This window comes from Chenopodium quinoa, unplaced genomic scaffold (assembly GCF_001683475.1).
Source record: "Chenopodium quinoa cultivar QQ74 unplaced genomic scaffold, ASM168347v1, whole genome shotgun sequence".
NCBI classification, from domain to species: Eukaryota; Viridiplantae; Streptophyta; class Magnoliopsida; order Caryophyllales; family Amaranthaceae; genus Chenopodium; species Chenopodium quinoa.
Window position 1 is genome coordinate 3409209 of NW_018742616.1, and position 12633 is coordinate 3421841.

Consider the following 12633-nt stretch of genomic DNA (forward strand, 5'->3'; position numbering starts at 1 on the left):
ATTATTTATTTTTGTCAAGATGAAAATTAAGCTCATAAACTAGATTAGGGTATTAAGGCCATTTCGCCATCAAATTCATCCATCTGAAATATTTGATTAATTTACACCATGATCCCCCATAATGTTTTGTTACTAATTTTAGTAAATAATAATGATGTGATAATTTGAATCAATAAACCTATACTAAAGGCGAATCTTAAATGACACGTGTCAATGTGTGATTAAAAAAAATTCCCGCCTATTTTTCTTTTAATATAATTGATACTAATCATTAATATATCTTAAATTATTATTTTCATGGATGATTCTAATAATATCTTTTTATTTAATATATAAATCAAGATATGTACATGATGTAGCATTAAATACTAATAACAATATCTTTCAAAAAAAAAAAATATTAATAACAATAAATTTACTTTTTCATATTAATGCAAATCTAAAATCGGAAAAAAAAAAATCAATAAATATAAAATAAAAAATAAACCTTTTATACATAATAATCAATAACATAATACTAAAGGCGGTCTGACATGAAAATTGTCATGTTCTGATTATAAAATTTCCCGCCGATTTTACTTTTTTTTTTCTTTTTTTTTTTTTAACAAATATTCATGCATATTAATTTATATACCCTATAATATCTAACTTTCAATTTGGCAACTATATTCAGAGTATATTTTATATGCATTCAACGAAAATATTTTAACATATCTTTCATATATTTTATAATAAGTATTTTTCTATAATAAACAAACATATACTACGTATATAAGGTAATATATTGGAATAATATACTACTCCTGTACTCCGTGTCATTCTACATTGCATTTTTTTCTTTGAAAGTTTATTTGCTCCAATCGGGATTAACACTTTAGCTTTTAATATATATTTGTTGATTTTATAATAATTATACTACAATTCAATAACTATATATATACAATAAAAATTAAAAAACCTTGATTATCACTTGTCTCAAAAAATAAGTCAACCTAAAAACGAATAAAATAGTCCTTTTTTTGGCTTAAAAATTCTCGATTTTAAGAAAGCCAATTTGTATAAAACATTATGCCAGTCAAAGTATGCTATAAAATATTGTGCCGGTCAAAACATGCCAATAAAATAGGAACATATGACGTATATAAGTACATTGCAAGCGCGGGTTATAACTAACATAAAATTTCATTCTTATATAAAATCCTATAATTATTAAATTTGCGTTTTTTTATAAATGTTTAATGACAATATTTCTTTTTAAAAAAAGATATTTAAGTATTAATTTCAATTAAAAATATTGATTTTTTATAAAAAAATATTGTTAAATTAACATAGTAATTCATAATTAGGTTAACTAAAAACCAGAAATTCAAGTATTAATTTTAAATAAAAATATTGTTAAAAATTCATTATTAGGTTAACTAAAAACTGTGCATTGCACGGAACTTAAACTAGTTTAGATAATATGAGTGCTTAATTTTCAAAACTTTAACTAGCTATAAAATGTTAACTAAAATTACAAATAGAGACTAGTTATTGTTTAGGGTGTAGTTAACTTTATATTTTTTGATAAATATAAGGTGCAATTTACTTGGACAATGGGTACTTGACAATTCCCTTTTTTTTTTTTTTTTTTTTTTTTTTTTTGATAGAACAATTGTTTACTGAATAACTTACCCTCCCAAAATTCACAACATCAGATATAATCTAACAACAACCAATCAAAAACCAGATAGCACCCCTAATTGGCCCACAAATCACAAAATCCATTTATCCAAAGCCACTAAAATTCCCTCCAATTCAAACCACACAAACCAATTAAACCATACCACCATATCCTCCATTTTATCACCTCTTATTAAATCCCACCCTCATTCTCTCCACTCTTTGGCAATTGGTATTTCCTCCTCACATACCACTTACCTAAAACCCCTCTAAACTCCTCTTACAATGGCCACTGTCACTTCCTCTGCCGCCGTCGCCGTCCCATCTTTTACCGGCCTCAAGGCCACGGTTCCGGCCAAGGCATCAACAGTCAAAGTCATACCCACCACCACCGCCGTCCCAAGAATGTCAGTCAAGGCATCCCTGAAGAACGTCGGCGCCGCCGTGGTCGCCACCGCCGCTGCCGGAATTCTCGCCGGAAACGCCATGGCCCTTGACGTCTTGCTCGGAGGCGATGATGGGTCATTGGCTTTCATCCCCAGTGACTTCACCGTTGCCTCCGGTGAGGAGATCTTGTTCAAGAACAATGCCGGATTCCCACACAACGTTGTCTTCGACGAAGACGAGATCCCTTCTGGTGTTGATGCCGGAAAGATATCGATGTCCGAGGAGGATTTGTTGAATGCTGCTGGTGAGACATACAAAGTTACCCTCACTGAGAAAGGGACTTACAAGTTTTACTGCTCCCCTCACCAGGGTGCTGGTATGGTGGGAAAAGTTACCGTTAATTAACTAATATTTGAATAAATTCATGAGTTTGTTGTAGAGCTATTATTATATTTTACAAAAAATCTTGTTAATTGGTACAATTAGCACATTTGTGTAATCTTTTTTTTCTTCCCTTTAATTATTGTTTTATATCTTGTATGAGCTAATAATTTTATATTTTGCTATTTGAGGCTAATGATTTGCGACGAAAATAAGTTAAATCATACAGAAATTTGTTACGTAAGCAATGCTACCTGCATAATTAGTACGTTATGTATAAAAATTTGACAAAAATCCTTCTAAAGTATAAATCTATTGGGTGTTATTAAAGTGATGATGTTGTTAAGTAAGGAATAATAAGACTTAAGAGTACATTATTACTTTATTAGTGTGGTAAAATGAGCTTTTGCAACACATAGCAACAACAAAAATTTTGGCTACAAATTCTAGAAATCATTTTTTATTTTTTGCAATGTTCACTTATTATTGTAGATTTATAATGGTGGTTATTAAATCATTGGTCCTTATTGCTTGTTAGGAAAAAAATAAAAAAAAATCAAATTAAGTGATTTAGATTATTGGATTGGATTCGATTTAGGCAAATTTATACCATGAAGACATTAAGTTTGGCTAAGTGCAAACCGAAAATTTAACTTACACCACAAATGCCACCATATAATATATTTTCTTGCATGAATTCTGCTGAAATTTTCCATTTCCAGAAACACTACTTAATCCAATATTTGCAGGAGCAAGTGACAATTTCTGGCGTATAATTAAGTAGAAATGAGAGTGTAACCTCAATTTATCCACTCTTCTATACAGTATACATCTTTGTTACTGCATATTTAACAAATATTAAAGTTTTAAGTAATCTTCTCATCTTCACAAGTTCAAAAATCACCCGAATAACCACTTGGGAAAAAAAGAATGGAACGAAAAGCAAAAAAACTGTCCAATTTCCTATTCCTCTGTCATGTGTTAGTTATGTTATATAAGGTCAGTCTGTACTCTGTAGTTTGTACACAGGTATTATATGCAGAAGAAGCGCGTTAAAGCAGCATGATCAAGCAACAAACAATGTTTCAACTTTCAAGTAGTGAGTGCATCTGGAAGGGAGTTAGCAGCTCCTAGCACCTTACCACCAACATCAGGGAAATATTCGTGCCCAGGTAATGACTGAACCTTTCCATCCTTATCCACATCTAGAGGATATCTAAGGAGGTGCCCTTGCAATGGAAAATAATCTTCAGATACAAACTTCTTCCAGTTTTCATCAGCTATATTGTTTACAGATCTGACACAATCCAAATTTTCGGCTTCCTTAAAGAGATCGTCTAGCCCTCCTAGGTGCTCTGCCCATAACGACATTCTATACCCATAGACCTGCAGGATTGAAACAATTACAACATACAAAGGCATTGGTTCTTTTAATCATAAAGAACAATGTCATCTCTCATCTCCCAAATCCAAAAAAATGGACTAGGTGTGATTACTAACCTGGCCGAGTGGATGTCTCTTCTTTCTACCCCAGGTGTGATGCGGTTGATAAGCACCCATAGCTATCTCGGTGTCTCTTGAACCAGCCATTGATCTCTGGTTGATATTGGCTGACCCCAATATAACATATTCGTCATCAACTATCATTCCCTTGGCGTGAACATATATCATGAATCTTCGGTACTTTTGTGAAGGTAGAACCTGAGTAAATTGCACAAAAACTAAGAACTTTTTCTCACGCAATTAAAATTTCAATATCATGGACCCTTAACAATCAATAAAGAAGATCGTATATTATAATATCGATTAAATAACAGAAAATATAATTTATAGATTTGAATCAAAGAGCTTAAGAGTGTTACCCCTTCACCATTTTTGGATGACAGTGGACTATCTCCCAAGACCAGGGCTGGTTCGCGATTTCCTAGACAATAAAAATTTAAGTAGTCTTGTGGGTGTGCATCCTCGAGGTTCATTGCTTTAATCTCCTGTGCTATTATGCTGTACATCATTTGCATGGTTTCACCCTGTTGAAATGCACATGTTAGGCTAAAATGAATCAGTCCATAACTATCTTGAACCATGACCGGTTTGGTATGTTACCTGCCAGAAAAGAATTTCTTGCACGGAAGCAGAGGTGGGTACACCCTCAGGCCACATAGGGACGACAACGTAGACAGCAAATCTCTCTTTGGCTCGGATTTTGCTAACAATCTTCAGTGCCAACTCCATAGGTATCAAATGATCAGCACCTGCCAGTATGTTATCATTAAGCACACTAGCTATCGAATCCAACAGGAACATTCACATTTTCTAAACAACTTAAACAGCAAGATTATAAGAAAGGGAAGCTGAAAATTTCATACCAGCATTTTTGTAATTTGGCCATGCATATGATGATCCAAGGAAATACTGGTTTTCTATATAAATGAAATGTTGAGCAGATCTGATTGCTTCAATGTATGCTGTTTGGATGCTCTTGTCTATCACCAAATTCTTGGCACAAACCAGGTTCTGCAATGAAAACAGGTACATTGAGTCCAAATTGGCTTCATTATCGAAAATACATAGCTAACAGTACAGTTAGGGCAAAAGCAAAACATCTAACGAACCTGAGACTCAGCCTCCTGAACATCCTTTGGGAATCCTTGTACAGAACCTGAATCTATAGACCGAAAAACCTGCATCAACACAGTTTTAGATAAGAAGTTAAAATTAGTAGCACATCTAGGCGGTACTACATCCATTCTTCTAAATGTTCCCAGTTGTATTTTTCTTGAAAAAAATTGGATAGAGTTATTAGCAACCCCTCCTCCAAGTACTTTTAACACAGCAAGAAATCAGCTGGGATGGAGTTATTAGCAACCCGTCCAACTACTTATATTAGCTAATATGTTAGATTAGCTACCTGAACTTGCCAACCCTCTGGATCATTCTCTTCACAAGCCCAAAGTGATGGATCGTTTGGGGATGCACAATTAACAGGGCTAAGTATCCAAGATATACGCTTTATTTTCAGTAAGGCATCATCATGCCAGTGAGAAATGCTCTTGATTTTCCGTCTTATAGACGATTTTGTGGCTTTTCTCCATCGCTGCTCAAAGTTGGTAAGCACATCATACGCTGCTGGCCCTTCAATTTTGCAGTGAAGATCATGCCATGGTTGTCTAGGACCCTTTGTTCCCTGTCAAAATATATAAACAAATGTTTAGATTAAACTCTGATTTGTTACTGCTCCAAAGGAAACAAGCCTTTTTTGTCTGAAACTCACTTCAAATGTAGGATTGTGGTAATCATCATTGAAAACAGTGTCAAGGTCACGAAAGAGACGATGTGCCGGGGTATCATACCGACCATCACAAAGGTCTAAACCTCCCAAAAAAGCTGTTATCTTCCTGTTATTCCCAGGTGCTTGAGAATCCACAATGACACATTTCTGATGGTGTGTATACAGGGTACCAACAACCTGAGGTCAAAACATCATCATAAGAAACAATCACAACCTATACTTAAAGGAAAAAAGGAGCTTAGAAATCCAAGCATTCATAAATTTCTCATCTCAATACCAAGTAATATTAGATGGATTTGAAACAGAGGAACTTCCTGAAATCATGAACATAAATAACATAATTTTAATTAAAAGTGGCTAACTGGTAACTGACTCAATGCATACTTATCAAGAGCCTGTTTGGTTTTGGGACTAGGTTTGCAGAATATAGATCATTACACAGCATATATTAGTTATAAATTCTATTAGAAGAGAATAGAAGTTGAGCTACAAAAATAAAATGGGTGTCTGAATTGATAGTCAGATAGACTAATCATCAGAATGGCAGGAACATTTAATACGTTTCCTAAAACAGTTCTGGTTTATGATGGAAGTCTAATAATAGCGTCTTGTCCTTGATATCCTAAGCATTTTCTAATTTCTGATGCTCTCAATATTAGAGATAAAGTATATTCCATGCTTAGCAAAAGTTGAAATGATTGTCATTCTTGTGCAGCAAAATTCTCTCATAATAGATGTCTCAGAAATGAGTTAACACAGAAGCAAGAGCTAGATACAGAAAACATTTAAAGAAGGATAAACAATATACAACAAAAGCATGCCTGCTGCTTGATAATGCTAAGCTTACTGCTGGCATAACGCGGTGACAGAGTGCAAATGACAGAGGAATGCTTGAAAAACTTCCTTGTTTGTTCATCATGAGTTTGCATAACACCTTGCTGCAACATAAAAAAGGAAAATAATCATATGAAAAATCAATTGGTTAAAACGGAATCTTAAGCATACTAAGCCCATAATAAGATTCTTACTGTGTTGATGAAGAATTTACTATGGGAAGTCTTATCATCCCAAACAAGCAACAACACTCTGACCCCTTCCTGGGACTTATACTTCAATAGGTCCCCTAGACTCAAGTCCCCTCCATTAGGCAACGGTCTAGAAGGCTCTCGCACCAGCTTAACCTTATGGTAAACTGACCACCCTACAATGTACACCAGGTGATGTGCCTCCAATATAGCATGGCATATATCCTCCCAACAACTCCCATGTTGATACTCCACCCCTTGTTCTAGCTCAATCCTTGGCAACTCGTTCTCCAGTACATGAGCGTCTTGGTACAATGTCACCCTTCCCCCTGGTCGCGCAGGGAAGTAGCTCCGTTCCACCCTATGTTCCCCATCTGCATTGCTCTGGTTGGCATCACATGGAATGAATCTGTGGACATTTTTGTCATAGAATCGAATGAGCAAATGATCATCCCACTTTCTTTAAAGTCCAGCCATGTAGAGCAAATGATCATCCCACTTTCTCTTCTTTCCAAAAGTATTGTTAGCATGTCACTAATAAAACCGCAACACTAGAGTTTATTTTTTTTATTTTTTCCCCCCCTTAATGGAATATATTCTATGGAGTATTACATTTAAACAAATATTACTTACCCAATTTATAAAGCAATCAATTTTACCCATGTTTAAAACATCCTTATTGTAATCTTATTGTGTACTCATTCATAGATTCTCCTTTTAATGTACTGGATTAATAATTATGGAGTTATTAATTATATATAGGAAGGGCAACTCTAAGAATCTAACCATGGTTTACTTCCACAACATACAAACATAACTCATGTAAATATGATGAACCTGAGTTTGGTCGGGTCTCTACGAGATTTTGTGTTCTAGAAAAAAACTATAAACAAAACCCAAAGAGGACCACTTCCAAGTTTCTATCCACCTTCTTAGATCCCAAAATCCGGAATTTCTTTGTTGATTAAATAATAATATAGAATATATGGAAGCCGGGAAGGAACGTTCGAGATTCAACCAACCAAATAGCTCTCTATCAAGACCATCATCTTCTACATTATGATCAGTTACCGAATATAGAATTTTCTTTCAAATAAAAATACTTCCATATTTGGTCTTTTACTCAATTCATACACTTCTCTTACAATACTTGTAATTTCTATGTATGGAAATATATAACCATGTCAGATTCAAATTCATGAACTTTTTAAAAAATCGAAATTTTAAAAATATTTTATTATAGAATATTAAATAATTTTATGATTAAAGTTGACGAACATAAAACTTTAGAAAAATATGACAAAAACAGATAAAAACCTGAGACGTAGATGAACCGCTGCTTTAGGCTTAGGAGGTTTCCCGTTGTCTCTAAGAATGGGGAACCAGTCGTCGATCACCTCACCTGAAATAATGAGCGAAGCCGGGACGGTAGCGGTCCCGATCATGTCAGCCCCTAGGACATCATTATCCTTGATCTTAAACTCAACATCAGACACAGCATGAGCTAAGGGGATACTAAAATGCTCCTCCCATTTCGGGGTTTGAGAGTTCGATATCACACGGGTACGTGCCACCGTTGCCCCTCCTATATTAAACGTTACGTACGGGTCGCTCGTGATGATCTTATTATTCTTTAAATGAAGTTTATGATTCGGATCATGGTTTTTCCCCTCGGATGATACTTTCCTCCTCCTAGAAAAAGGAGCGCCACACGAGGAAAAAACCCGACGAAAGTTTTCGGAGAAGAGGTCCATGTTAGGAAGACAACGCGCTTCTATAATGTGGAGGTCGAGATCACCGTGAAGGTAGATCCCATGATTATTTTCTTTCTCGTTCTCCATTAAAATGTGAATGTAATAAATTTTATTATTATATTTTAGGAAATGTAAAGAGGAGGTTACCGGTTAATGAAGGGGATGTTGACGGTTACATGTAAGCAAGGAAGTGCGGGTCAACGGTTCCCGGCAAAAACGTTTGCCGGTAACCGGTGGTTGCCGGTTAATGTAAGGAAGAAGAGAAGTAAATTTGAATGGAAGAAAAATTAAAAAAAAAATGTTGATGGTGTTTGATAATTGGGTGTGGGAGACGTATGTTGAGATATACGTGGCGAGGAGAGAGAAAAGTTGTTAAACGGCTGAGTTTAATTAGGTGATTGTTTTATTCTGTTTAATGTTGTGTATATATATGATGTATTGGTGGAAGATGGTGCGGCTGTTTTTTAGAGGAATGGTCCAAATAATTGGTATGATTTATCTAAAAGATCTTCGTTGAGACTTGTAGGATCGAGTCTTGAGTATGACATTGTAAGAATTTAATCAACTAACCTAGTTAGATTACTCTTTTTTTTTTTTCTTTTTAAAGTAGTGCTTCGTAAATGATATAGTCAAAGTTAGTTGTTATGAGAATAGTTTCAAAGTTAAACTATACACAAAGTTTCATATGTGGCTGACCATACTGTGTAGCTAGGTTAATTGGTAAAGGTTTATTCGGTCAAGAGTCACTTGATCAAGGGTAACTCGATCGAATAGGGGTTACTTGATCTAGGTTTACTTGGTCAGGGACTACTCAGTTGGTTAAGGGTTACTCAGTCAGGGTTACTCGGTCAGTATTTTGGTGTGTCAGCCGACCACATGGTATGGCCAGCCACACAAAAACCGCGCTGTAAACTATATATTGCTAATAATTTGGCTAGACTCAAACCTAACTAGAGCCAACCCAAACCTCTATTAGACTATTAGTGAACAAGCCTTCTTGAAAATGAAGGTGTTAAGAGAATCCTCACCCATCCATCCCCTAATTATTAATTACTCTATTGTATGGGGATTAATCTCATAACTTTATAGTTACAAGATGCCATCTTTACCTCCAAACAAATTACTCATTTGTACCAACTACTAAGGGACTCGAATTAACATTTAACACCTCTAATCTTCTTTAAAAAAAATATGTTGTCTATAATACGTACTAATCATAAAAAGTATGTAATATGTAAAGTTTGAACTTTGGCCGCTTTATAAATTGGTCTAAGACCCGCCACGTTGTCCAAGAGTGTTTTGGTAAGATTTTCAGATAATTATTGTATTCAGATTTAAAGACGTAATGTAAGAGATTTGCATCATTATTGACTCATCGTGAAAGCCGTAATCTCTTCCATAAAAATTTAAATAAAATAAAAAAAGTCATAATCTTACAATTTGCACTTGGCAGTTGTTACAGTAGCTGTTCCAGCTAATGCTTTATAATATATAAGGTTTTGAAAACATCCTTTTAAGTAATTAATCCTCAGTGTACGTCTTTGGTAGTTTTCATTATTTTGATAGGTTATTAAATAATGCTGCATGAATTTGACGGTTAACTTTGATATGTTTGTAAGTTGTAACACTCTTCTCACTTAAGAAAGAGGGAGTAGTATTAATGATCTTACCTCTCCTCCAACAAGACGATAAAAATACAAAATATGTTACTAGCTACTTTTATACACTAGATGATTGTTTAATTGACATAAATTAGGAGAAATGAGACTCCTTAGAAATTTTAAAGTAGATAATTGTTTGATTAATATTTTTTATTTAGAAAATTGTTTGGGTTTTTTTTTTTTTTTTCTTTTTTTTGACAGGGAGAATATTGTTTGGTTAACGAACATAGATTTGGTGAAATGGGAAAGTGAATGTGCTACCTTCACAAAATTTAGGTATTTGCTTCCTTAATTCCCTCTTAGTATGTAAAAATGTGTAAGCTACTTTATCCATTGCTAATCAAAAACAATACACGCGAAAATTCATACCTCAAAGTTAGAAAACGCTGAACAAAAATGGAGAGAGAAAGTGAGAACGTGCAAAGAGAAAACGCGAAAACTCATACCTTAGGGCTTCGATCATCAATGGAAAATTCATCAGCAAACTTCAATACCTCAAATTGCAGTAATCTAATCCACGAATTACTACAAAAACAGAGGCAAATTGACTCCATTGTTAGGTAATTTTGAGAACTCGAATTCTTTTGTTATGTTGAAATCGATTTAAATTGCTCGATTATAGAAGAAGAAACAAAAAGTTTTGGCGATAATAGCAATCCAGAAGAAGCAGACAATGCAGAAGAGAGAGAAAATCAAGTTGTCCCTCATAAATGAATTGACTCAAATTAAGAACAAACATCCAAATAAATCAAATGCAATTGAAGGTAACATCCAATTCATATTGTTTTATTTCAATTGTTGAATAACCAAATTAGTTGAATAAGGAATCACAATTCTTATTTTTGATATGAAATTATGTTATCTGTATGAATGCACGAATTACTAATCCACGAATTACGCTTGAGAAAATTCAGAATGCACGAGTTACCCTTTGTATGCACAAATGTTACCCATTTTATGCATATAAGTGACCTATATAACACATATTATTACTCCCCTTCACTTTGATTTATAAACAGAATGGCATGCTGCCTCTGGTTGTCTGATATGTCTGAATTAATCCTTTAGTATGAGTGTTGTGTGAATATTATGCTAAAACATTATATTAAATCACATATGCAAATCCAATTGATGCCTCTGGTTTAGATCTTAGAGGAAATCATTTGTTGGTGTGGTAAGAAAAACTTTTGTAGAAATTTTGGAATTGTATGAAAAACATGCTGCTATGCTGGGGTTTTCAATAAGAAAGCATACAACAAGATACTTCACACACACAAAGATAGTCCAAGAGAAGAATTATGTGTGTTCTGCAGAAGGAAAGAGAAATTCAAACGACAAGAAAACAAAATTAGTTGAAATGGTTAATGAAGGATGTAAACGTGAAAACAAGAAAGCCAAGACAAGTAGCCATTGCACGATCTGATTGCAAGGCTTGCATAAGAGCGAAAGTAAATAAAGAAGGACATTTTGAGGTGGTGGCACATGTATTACAACATAACCATAAGCTAACAAGGTCACTGTGGCATTATTTGCATCGTTCTGAAAGAAAATGGCAGAAGAAAAAGCTGAAGCAATCAAAACAATGAAAGCTTCAGGCCTGACAACAATGGACACTTATAATTACATGTCTATAGAAGCTGGGGGAGAGTAGAATGTAGGGTATAGTGTTGTAAATCACCTGAATTTCTGCTCAAGGTTAAGAATGGAGCAAATTGAGGCTGGAGATGCTTAAACTTTAGTGAACATTTTAATTCAGACACAATCAAAGGATCCAAACTTCTTTTTTAGAGTGAAATTTGACAATGAAGGAAGCATTTCCAACATCTTTTGGAGAGATTCAATGATGCTAGAAGACTATAGGATATACGGAAATGTTCTTGTCTTTGATACAACATACAGAACCAACCGATATAATCTTATATGTGCTCCTTTTGTTGGCATGAAACAATCACTTGAAAATTTGTATGTTTGCATGTGCTTTTATTGGGGATGAAATAATAGAGTCATTTGTGTGGTTACTAGAAACCTTTTTGAAAGCTATGGAGGATAAAACACCAACCTCAATATTCACTGACCAGAACCAAGCAATGTCAAATGTTATTGAGCAGGAAAAAAGTTTATATTTACATATTACCCTAACTATTTTGATTGCAAAACTAATAAGTTCTGAAAACATACAACATTTTATTTTGAATGTAGGTGTTACCTAATAAGGCATCGAATTTGTATATGGCATTTAGAACAAAATGCAATCACAAGATTTGGGCTCTTAAAAAAGATAAAGAGTTTAAGCATGAAGTCAACAAATGCTTAAAGGGTTGTGTGACCGAACAAGAATTTGAAGAAAGGTGGCATGCAATGATACACAAATTTGAATTGACAACACACTCTTGGTACAAAAGAGTGTATGAACTCAAAGAGAAATGGTGTCCAGCTCTTAGTAGAGATTTCTTTTCAGCAGGAATTCTTTCATC

At 34.3% G+C, this 12633-nt stretch overlaps 2 protein-coding genes across 2 annotated transcripts; one reads left to right on the plus strand and one right to left on the minus strand.

Annotated features, from left to right (window-relative positions):
- The first annotated feature begins 1817 nt into the window (after positions 1-1817).
- On the plus strand, positions 1818-2607 carry LOC110721655 (plastocyanin, chloroplastic-like). The gene has a single exon (XM_021900853.1). It carries the CDS (start codon positions 1948-1950, stop codon positions 2452-2454), a length of 507 nt encoding a protein of 168 aa, XP_021756545.1. The 5' UTR covers positions 1818-1947; the 3' UTR covers positions 2455-2607.
- On the minus strand, positions 2551-9245 carry LOC110721654 (phospholipase D delta-like). Its single transcript, XM_021900851.1, has 11 exons — positions 8062-9245; positions 6748-7153; positions 6541-6657; positions 5702-5896; positions 5339-5614; positions 5043-5111; positions 4797-4944; positions 4534-4682; positions 4293-4457; positions 3931-4131; positions 2551-3816 (listed from the first exon to the last, which is right to left on the minus strand). Exons 1-11 carry the CDS (start codon positions 8583-8585, stop codon positions 3523-3525), a joined length of 2544 nt encoding a protein of 847 aa, XP_021756543.1. The 5' UTR covers positions 8586-9245; the 3' UTR covers positions 2551-3522.
- Positions 9246-12633: the final 3388 nt, after the last annotated feature.

Excerpts from the sequence above, each read along its gene's own strand:
- LOC110721655 (XM_021900853.1), top strand. The coding sequence starts at position 1,948 with ATGGCCACTGTCACTTCCTCTGCCGCCGTCGCCGTCCCATCTTTTACC.
- LOC110721654 (XM_021900851.1), bottom strand. The coding sequence starts at position 8,585 with ATGGAGAACGAGAAAGAAAATAATCATGGGATCTACCTTCACGGTGAT. Across the intron at positions 5,897-6,540 it reads TTAGCATTATCAAGCAGCAG|GTTGTTGGTACCCTGTATAC; the intron begins GCATGCTTTTGT and ends TTTTGACCTCAG. Across the intron at positions 4,132-4,292 it reads CATCCAAAAATGGTGAAGGG|GTTCTACCTTCACAAAAGTA; the intron begins GTAACACTCTTA and ends CAATTTACTCAG.